At 52.1% G+C, this 9,627-nt stretch overlaps 1 protein-coding gene across 4 annotated transcripts; it reads right to left on the bottom strand.

Annotated features, from left to right (window-relative positions):
* Window positions 1–1,204: 1,204 nt before the first annotated feature.
* On the bottom strand, window positions 1,205–7,304 carry F2rl3 (F2R like thrombin or trypsin receptor 3). Of its 4 annotated transcripts, none has more exons than XM_031340312.1 (3): window positions 6,954–7,125; window positions 5,746–6,719; window positions 1,205–1,605 (listed from the first exon to the last, which is right to left on the bottom strand). In XM_031340312.1, exons 1-3 carry the CDS (start codon window positions 7,063–7,065, stop codon window positions 1,288–1,290), a joined length of 1,404 nt encoding a protein of 467 aa, XP_031196172.1. In that variant the 5' UTR covers window positions 7,066–7,125; the 3' UTR covers window positions 1,205–1,287. The 4 variants fall into 4 exon arrangements, with proteins under 4 accessions (XP_031196172.1, XP_031196173.1, XP_031196174.1 ...); XM_031340313.1 differs by having other exon boundaries at window positions 5,746–6,716; XM_031340314.1 differs by having other exon boundaries at window positions 1,493–1,605; window positions 5,629–6,719.
* Window positions 7,305–9,627: the final 2,323 nt, after the last annotated feature.

Below are 9,627 nucleotides of genomic sequence, written 5' to 3'. Positions count from 1 at the left end.
CAGAGGATAGCTTTGAGAGTCTGTTCTCTTTCCACTGTGTGGTTCCCAGGGATCAAAATGAGGTCAGTAGGCAGGATTGGCAGCAAGCACCTTCACCTGCTGAGCCATTTTGGCTACCCCAAAAGAATCTTGCTCTGTCTGCTCTCACAATGCTACATGTATTTAGAAAGATATATGCCTAAAGGGTTCTGCAGGGCCTCTGAAGCATGCCACACCCACCATGTCCTACAGGGTAAGTCAGCCATCACTCACATGGACTGGGGAGGTAGGGTCTTTGCCCCACCTTTGGCCCACTATCTGGCCAGCACACAGTTTCCCCCATCTGTATTCTGAGTGGTAGAGCAGATGCACCCTACATCGACATTGTGGCTCATGCCCTCAGTCACCTAGAGCCTGTTAAAGTCTATGTGGAGTCCTGGCCATTGGATAAAGGGATAGACAGAAGGCATGGCCATGTAGTGATGGGCTGAGGCTCACCTCTTGGGTTCGCTCCAGCAAAACTTTGCTCCCTGTTGAGGGTGTGGAAGACATGCCACTGAGGTCCAGATACCCCAGAGTCTGGGGCAGAATGAAGGCATGCATTCAAGGCTGGCTGCTGCTAGCATCACGGAGAGACAATATACAGAACTCTTGCTTGCTAGACCTGACAGCAAAGACCTGCCATCTCAGCTACTTGGAAGGCTGAGGCAGGAGGATCATCAATTCAAGGTCAGCTCCAGGAACTTGGATGCTTTCTCATGAAGTAAAAAGAGGGAAGGCTGGGAATGAAGAAAACTCAAGAGTCAGCACTTGTACTCAGAGTGCACAAGATCCTGGATCTGTCTCCAGAAACATGGACACACACGTGCACATGTAGACACATACATATGCCCACCAAGTTTGCAGCCAATTCAAGCATTCTACCCTGCCTTACAACTTTTGCTCACTTCCAAAGACACTTAGGATTGTGAGATGGTTCAGCAAATAAATCTTGAGGTCAACTTCAGTCCCCAGGACTGACATGGAAGGAGAGAACAGATTCCTGTAAGTTGTCCTCTGACCTCCACAGGCAAGCTGTGTGTTTTGTGCAACACATACAAACACACAATTGGGTTTTGGTTTTTGTTTTTTTGTTTGGTTTGGTTTTTTGGTTTTTTTGAGACAAGGTTTCTCTGTATAGCCCTGGCTATCCTGGAATTCATTCTGTAGACCAGGTTGGCCTCGAACTCAGAAATCTGCCTGCCTCTGCCACCAAAGTGCTGGGATTAAAGGCATGTGCCACCACTGCCTGGCCCCACACAGTTGTTTTTAAAATTGCTTTTCGAAGGGCTCCATTAGAATTTTGCCTACAGGCAAAATTGTTTGTTCTCTTTCTCTGTCCATAGACTTGTCAGCCAGGTGGTGGAACTTTCCTCCCAGGCCAGTAAAGAGGCAGCTTTGATGAATTAGGAAATCTGGGAGGAGGCTGAGGGCACCCTCACCAACAGCCAGTGGTTCTTCAGTCCAGATGCCTGCAGGGACCACAGTCCCTCCCAGGACAGGACGAATTACAGCAGGCCTGACCCTTGATTGCCTCCAGCAGACTGTCCTGCCACCAGTGAATACCAGGTCCCCACCATGTCCTTCCTGCATGTAAAAAAAAAAAAAAAAAAAAAAAAAAGTAAGTAAAAGCATGTAAAAAACGTAAATAAAAGCATGTAAATAAATGTCACTTTTATTTCCTCAGATGGAGGGTTGAGATGAGTGTCTGAGAGCCACACCTCTTGGACTGAACCTATAGCATTATTTTCTCTGTTCTAACTATCCCTCTGCCTCTGTCTAGAAGCTGCCAGCCTCCCTACAATCTAGTCTTCCAGGCTGACTGACTGACTCTGCCCCTTCCTGCTTCTGATGGAACTTCTCTGCCTGGCCTCAAACTAACTTCAGCAGTGTATTCTAATCTTCTGGCTCCTTCTCATCCTCTGGCTTGTTCTGGCTTCACCTGTGTCTAAACCTGCCTCTGTAAAATCATCCCGGTACAACTGCCATACACACATACCACACCATATCCTGCCCCCTTCTCTCTCCTCTTCTCTCTCCTCTTCTCTCTCCCTCAATGTATGGAGAGGTCATAGGATTCCCATGCAGGGTAAAGTGTCAAGATGTCTGCAGAGAAAGTCTGGACACACTGATGTACATGGCCAGGGAGGTGGCTCAGCAGGTAAAGGTGCTGGCTGCCATACCTGATGACCTGAGTTTTGTCCCTGAAACCCACAACACATGGTGGGAAGAGAGGACAGACTCTTGCAGGTTTTCCTCAGATCTACACACTTGGGCTGTCACACATGCACACCAAGTAGATAAATACATGCATAAATGAATGTCAAAGGAAATGGGGGCAGGGCTCAGTAGGCTTGCCTAGCATGTAAAAGGCTAATCCAAAAGACGAAGGAAACAAATTCTATTGAATCAAATATGCACTCTTTCTTGTTATAATTTCCTAAAACATCCAGCCTGGTACCTTGGTAAAGCTTGTACAGTCACTCAACAATACAGTTGATCAAGCTGCTTCTACGAGGAGGGTGGTCACTTCTGGGCCTGGGCTCCCCAAGACTGGCTCAGAGACTTGCAAAAACTGGCCTAGGACACACAATCTCTGCACAGCGTGGCTTGAAGTACCATGCCCTGAGTGCAGCTGAGGGGTGGTAGTGGATGGAGGCTTGTTCTGGAGACGGCATCCAGGCCTAGACAGTGTGGGTTAGCTGCTCCACCTGGCACAGGGGGCTCAAGGCTATCCTGGACTACACAGGGAAACTGTCTCATCAAAAGGCTGGAGGGATGTCTCCACAGTAAGAAGGCTTGATGTGCTAACAGAGAACCATGGTTCAGTTCCCAGCACCCATGACGAATGGACTAGGACCCAAAATAAAACGTTTCTTCCCTATGTTGCTTTTGGTCTTTGTGCTTATCACATCAATAGGAACTAAACCAGGATGGTCCCCAAAGTGAGAATCAGTGCCCAGTTCACCACAGCCAAACAGCTGACCACCAGCACCAGAAATACAAGGTGGCCCTGGAGGTGTACACCAAACAAGGCCCTCTGCTCTCTCACAAAGACTGTTCTGGCTGATGCCGGCAGACTGGGGGTTTCTGGTATGAATTATGTGCTTTCCAATAAACACAGCAGACCGGTGTGTGTGTGTGTATGTGAGAGTGTGTGTGTGTGTGTGTGTGTGTGCACTTGAGAGTGCTCCCGCGTGCACTTGCACACGAGTGCCCCTAGCACTCTGTCCTGGACTTACATACCAAACTCCAGGCTGTGTACCTGTCTCCTCACTGTCCACTCTATCAGTTGTTACCTTTGGTCCCTTTAAGGCCCAAGTCATGAGTGCGCTGCCCTTTCACCCCAGGTCTGTGCTCAGGGCCCACATGCAGGGAGGTGGAGCACAGTTTGTCCTGAGTTTGTAGAAGCCATTGTTGCTGCCCAACCTTCTACAACTAGGACATATCCCTTCTGACTCAAGAAGGGTTTGCCCTTGAGATCAGACCAGGGGCAAAAGGCAGACTAGTCAAGTTCAGAAGACAGCAGTCAGGACACAGGGCAAGGAGGATCAATGGGGAGGGATATGGGGAGGTGTGAGGCCCAGGCAGGGTTGGAGCAGCTCAGAGAGTCATGTAGGGTGGCTGGCCTCCCTGGGGTTGGGGTTGCTCTAGTTTCTAGGCAGATCTGTGTGGGTCTTTCCACAATTTTCAAGTTTCGGTCTGTGATAGGGACCCAGTGGTCCTGAGAGTCCTTAAGGCACAGATTCAAGACTTCCAAACTTCAGAGCAAGTTCTGACTTGGTCTCAAACTTGGGGTTTAAGAGTTGCCATATCCAGTTAGCTGTCCTCCCCAGAGACTGTTCCCACTGCCTCCCCTGTCTGTTCCAAGCAGAGCACAGCCGTCCCAGTGCTTGCACTCTGTGCTGGGCCAAGAATAAGCTGGTGTGTGGTCCACTCAGAACCTGCTCACGCCGCACCACAACCCATGCTATGGGCTGGACCACTCACGCCGCACCACAACCCATGCTATGGGCTGGACCACTTGCTGACCCCTCACCTGAGTCCATCTCTCCTGGCATCTGGAAGATGCTGTCCTTCTAGTGGATCTGAGGACACTCTTCCTAGATCCCATAGACACTATACACTTGAAAGGCCAAGGCCCAAGACTGCTGCATCCTGGGAAGTCGGTCATCCCCGCAGCTGGAACCTAGCCCTGTTATCCAGAAAGAGGCCCTATGGCCTCTGCTATAGAGACCACTAGGTCACTAGTAAGCTACACAAGCTGATCCCCATACCCTCACAGTCTTCAGCCCTCTGCAAATAATGGAATATAGGGCTAGATTTTTCTCACACAGGACCTGGCTATGGTGACACAGTGGCACAGTGGCCCATCCCCTGAGGCACCGGCAGTCCTCCTGCAGCTCACCTCTGGGATTGGGTGAAGACAAGATACTAATCTTGGACATAAGGGACTGTCATGTGTGCCACAGCACATGTGTGAAGGTCACAGGTCAAGTTGCTAGAGTGGGTTCCTCTCCTACCATATAATTCCAGGGAATCAAACTCAGGTCCATAGCCTCTACTCCACTGAGCCATCTTGCCAGTCCCTGAGAGACTTAAATGCAGGGATCCCAAGAGCAGAGCTGAGAAGCCAGGTAGGCCTAGGAATCTTCATTCTCCCCTGGCAGCATCTTAGGACAAAGAGCAGACCCACATGCCTTTAAAAAAAAAATAACCATAGAGAGAAGGCAAGATGGCTCAGTAGGTAGTACCTGCTGTGCATGCATGAGGACCAGAACCCAATGTAAAAGCCAGGCGTGACATACAGAGACAGAAGGCTCAGGGAACTTCCTGGCAGACCAGCCTAGCCATAGGCAATGAGTTTCAATCTGCTGAGAAATCTAATCTCAGAAATTAAGGCGGAGGCCCATCAAGATGGCTCAGCCGTTAAGAGCATCAGCTGTTCTTGTTGAGGACTTGGGTTCCATCTCCAGCATCCAAATGATACCTCACAACCAGCTGTGACTCCAGTTCCAGGAGATCTGACCCTCTTATGACCTTTATGGGCACCAGGCACACATGCAAGCAGAACATACACATTCACATAAAATATAATTTTTTTAAAAAAAAAAAATTAAAGGTAGAGAAGGCATTGAGGTAGACACCCATCATCCTTTGGCCTCTTCATGTCCCTGCAAGCACATACAATCTATATGTGCAGACACATCTACACTGGGCAGACACATGCTAAGCACAAAGGTTTGAAGTTCTAAGAGGCACCTTGACAAAATCAGGGTGTCTAGGGTTGCATCCTCTGAAGCTCTCAGAGGTGCACAGCCTCAGTGCTGGCCTCTCAGCATCCTCTAGCTAGTGACCTCATAACTACTCTCTGCCTCCGGACTCTCACACAGCCCAGCCTAGCTCCCAGTTCACTACGTAGTCAAAGATAATCCTGAACTCTCCCTAGTGCTGGGGTGACAGATGGATAGTACCCAGGCCTTTTACAAAGGCCTTTCCAGTGGACCTCAGCTCCACTAGAGATGGTTGTACCAACTGCATATCCAAATAAGGTCATGTCCTGAGGGCTCAAAAGGGAGATCCAGTCAACCCGGAATGTCCACTTCCTACCTCAGCTACCAGTCACAGAAGTGTAGAGGAGCAAATGGCAGTCCCTCGGCTTCCAGCCTCCCTGGAGGCCTGAGAAGAGCTGCTGGCCTCCGGCTGGCGACACAACATAGCCCGTACCTTCTCCCTGAACTCGAAGGACACATAGTAGTAGATGAAAGGGTCTACGCAGCTGTTGAGGGTGCTGAGCGCCAGGCTGGGCACGTAGGCTCCATAGAGATTGCCCCAGGCCTCAGGACTCGGGTTTGAATAGTGCAGCACCAGCAGCACGTTGCTGGGTGTGAAAGAGGCCACGGCGGAGAACAGTACCAGGGCTGTCAGTCTGAGCGCATGGCTGTAGCGCTGGCCATTGGCCGCCAGTGCACGAAGGGTGGCCCCATAGCACAGGCCCATGGCCAGCAGGGGCACGAAGCAGCCCAGGACAGCCAGGCAGGTGAAGGCTGGTCTCCAGTGGGAGGTCTGCTCAGCCAGGGGCAGTGCATCATGACACAGCATGCGATCGGAGCCAGCTAATCGGAAGGTCTGCCGATGCAGAGTGAGAGGCAAGGCCAGGGTGGCTGCAGAGAGCCAGGCCACCAAGCAGAGTCCGGTGGTGAGGCGTTGACCTCGCAGTGCACGGGCCCGCAGAGGATGCACCAGGGCCAGGTATCTATCCAGGCTGATCGCAGCCAGCAGCAACACTGAACCATACATGTGGCCATAGAGGGCAGCTGTCGCCACCCGGCAGGCAGCCTCCCCAAATGGCCAGCGCTGGCCACGCAGGTGGTAAGCCAGTCGTGGTGGCAGCACCAGAGCCAACAGCAGGTCAGCCACTGCCAGGTTCATGAGCAGAATGGTGGATGGCAGGCGTGGCACCCTTGTGGCCAGCACCCACAGTGCCAGCCCATTGGCAGGCAGCCCCACGGCCACCACAAGCCCATAGATGGCAGGTACCAGCCGTGTGGGGACCCACCCCAATAGCAGTGCTTGAGAGCTGGCCGGGAGCTCCAGCGTGTCACTGTCATTGGCACAGAACTTGCCCGGGAAACCTCGTGGATCAGGCTGGTCTGGGGACTTCGACTCCTTGAGTTCTACTGTAGGACCCAAAGGGCCTTCTGTGGGAGAGAGGGGACATCAGTCAACCCCTGCCCTGCCCTGCTCTGCCCTGCCCTGCCCTGCCCTGCCTTTAGGGATACAAGCTAAAGGGAGAGTGACCCGGAGAGTCAGGCATCGTAAGTGCCTCGGCGTCCCCACTCCAGCACTCAGAGAATGGAAGGATACAGCCCAGCCCCAAAGGCTTAGGGAACCTAAGATTCTGATCCACCCCTCTAAGGGACACAGTCACTCACCATGGCCTCCCCTAGTACTCTCTATATCATCGTAGATGCTGGGTGTCTGGTTGTCCTCCGCCAGGCTGATGCTGAGCCCCAGCACCAAAGGATACAGCAGCGGCCAGCACATGCTGCCAGGATCAGAAGCTTTCTGGGCTGCAGCCTGGGACTTCCTGCCCTGTCAACCCCACCCTCAGCTTCCGGAGCCCTGCTGGAGAGCAACTGTACCTTTGGGGAGATAATCCTACAGCAGAGCTCCCACTCCCATAGACCCATTGGGATCTGGAGCCCATGGAAGGTCCCTGTGTGCACTCAGGAGGTCTAGGTATCCTGCCTAAGTCCCTCTCTCCAAAATGCCTCACAAAGAACTGGGCCAAAGATGGAAGAAAAGAGTCCTGGGCTTCAGCCCTACCCCCATCCCCTACTGAATCTCCACAACACCCCCCACCCCACCCAGCCCAGGAAACATCTGTGGATCAAGTGGCCACTTCCTGCTGGCTAGTCACACAGCTCCTGTTTAGATGACAATCCAGCCTTCCTCCAAGTCACCACCATGTGGGGTTCTTAGCCCTTCCAGAAGTCACCCACTACTTCCTATCTGTGGCTGGCAGGACCATAGCCCATCCCAGTGCATCCTGGCTCTATCAGAGCAGACCGATGCCAGCAGGTGAAGAAGTTGCTTACCACCAAGTCTGATGGCCTGCATTCAATATGCAGGGCCCACATGGTGGAGGGCTCTGTCCTCTGGCTTCCATATGTGCATCTCGGCATCTGAACACACACACACATAAAGTAGGGTGGGCATGGTGACACAGCCTTTAATCCCAGCACTCTAGGAAGCCAAGGTAGGCTGATCTCTGTGAGTTCAAGGCTAGCTTGGTCTATGTAACAGGAAGCTAAAGCCGTATCAACAATTGTGCTGTCCAGAGTACCCTAAGTCCTCTTGGGGGATGGGCTGGCTAGTTTGTGTATCAACTTGACACGCACTAGAGTCATCAGAGAGGAAGCCTCAACTGAGGAAATGTCTCCATGAGAGTCAGCTGTAAGGCATTTTCTCAACTAGTGATCAATGGGTGAGGACCCAGCCTATTGTGGGTGGAGCCATCCCTGGGCTGGTGGTCCTGGCTTCTCTAAGAAAGCAGGCTGAACAAGTCATGGGGAGAAAGCCAGTAAGCAGCACCCTCCCCTCCATGGGCTCTGCATCAGCTCCTGCCTCCAGGTTCCTGCCCTGTGTGAGTTCCTATCCTGATTCCCTTCAAGAATGAACAGTGAAATGAAAGTGTAAGCCAAATACACTTGTTCCTTCTCAACGTGCTTTTTGGCCACAGCATTTTTGTTGCAGCAACTGAAACCCTAAGATGGGGCCACTCTGCCATTTGGATGCCTCTCTTGTCCCAGCTCCTTGCCAGGAGTAAAGTGAGATGCAAGAATGAGACCTCTATGTGAGCATGGGGTCCTCTGGGGATAGCTGAGGGGGGGGGTCTATGCCCTTCCATAGACCTGACACTGAATGCCTGCTGTAAGACAGAGTATGGGACCCGTGTGTGCAGTAGGTGGCCTGGCCTCAGCAGAGGGTCCCTGGGCTGCCTTGGTGTCTTAGACACTATGGGGAATTGTCACGGGCACTGCTCAGCCGGGGACCCTGTGTTCAGAAAAGATGGTGGGCAAGTCTGTTATCTCGGTATTTGGAGGCTGAGGCAGGAGGATTGCAATTTTGAGTGCAGCTTGGGCTATGTGATGACAAACGGTCCACAATAACTGGTGGGGAGAGGGTTGGTATGGAGATGTTACTGTGAAAGCATAAGGGCCTGAGTTCAAATCCCCAGCACCCACGTAAGAAAGCTGAGCATGGCAGAGTACGCCTGTAAACCGCAGCTGGAGACAGAGAGGTCCTGAAGTTTCACCGGTCAGCACACATAGACCGTCAGTGAGCTCCAGGTTCAGAGAGACACCCTGTCTCACAAATAAAGTTTGAGAGCTAGGGGAAGACACAGCGCTTAGGGACCTCTGTCCTCTGCATGCACATACACAAAGCTTTCCGCAAAGGGGCTGGGGAAGGAGAGAAGAAGAGACTGAAGTTCAGAGAGGCAGGTATACACATGTCCGAGGGAGTGAAGCTCAGTGCCACCCTGCATGCTGAAAACCCAGGTTCGTGCCCAGCAATGTAAGAAACAAGTCTGCTTTCAAGGACCTCTGTGCCCTCGGGGGGAAAGGCTAGCCTCAGAAGGCGTGCTGGATTCTGGTGGCCAAAGTCTAGAAACTTGGAACCAATTTAGGATGGAGGGGAAGAGGCCAACGCGGCCATTTCTAGCCTCATGAGCCCTAAGCTAGCAGGATGTGAATGAGCGCTCCTATAGGCTAGGCCTTTCACTGGAGGGGAAACAGGCTTGGAATGCCAGAGGTGTGGGGGATCCAGCCTTCTCAGGGACAACCAAGGAATGGAGGTTTGTAAGTGTATGTGACTCAAAAGATTCCCTGTCTGGAGCTGAGGTCTGGACCAGGATGTTTGTGCTCAGGGTGGGGTCGAGAGAGAAGCAAGTGGGGAGGGGTGCCCATCAGGATCAGCACTGAAACGTGTAAGGGCAGGTCTTGCTGAGGACAGAATGGTCCCTGGTTCCAGCCCTAAATAAGGGATGAACCACATCCACCATGTAGAAGAAACTTGAGGAGGCCTTAGTGTTGAGTGAACTAA

The sequence above is a fragment of the Mastomys coucha genome, unplaced genomic scaffold (assembly GCF_008632895.1).
Source record: "Mastomys coucha isolate ucsf_1 unplaced genomic scaffold, UCSF_Mcou_1 pScaffold22, whole genome shotgun sequence".
Taxonomy (NCBI): Eukaryota; Metazoa; Chordata; class Mammalia; order Rodentia; family Muridae; genus Mastomys; species Mastomys coucha.
The sequence above is the reverse complement of the archived record's forward strand: the minus strand, read 5'-3'. Positions and strand labels throughout refer to the sequence as shown.

What these genes read in the sequence shown, in the direction of transcription:
- F2rl3 (XM_031340312.1), bottom strand. Translation starts at nt 7,065, where the DNA reads ATGTGCTGGCCGCTGCTGTATCCTTTGGTGCTGGGGCTCAGCATCAGC. An exon ending in GAGTACTAGGGGAGGCCATG is followed by an intron (nt 6,720 to 6,953) that starts GTGAGTGACTGT and finishes TCTCTCCCACAG; the next exon opens with AAGGCCCTTTGGGTCCTACA. An exon ending in CCTTCGAGTTCAGGGAGAAG is followed by an intron (nt 1,606 to 5,745) that starts GTACGGGCTATG and finishes TTTTACATGCAG; the next exon opens with GAAGGACATGGTGGGGACCT.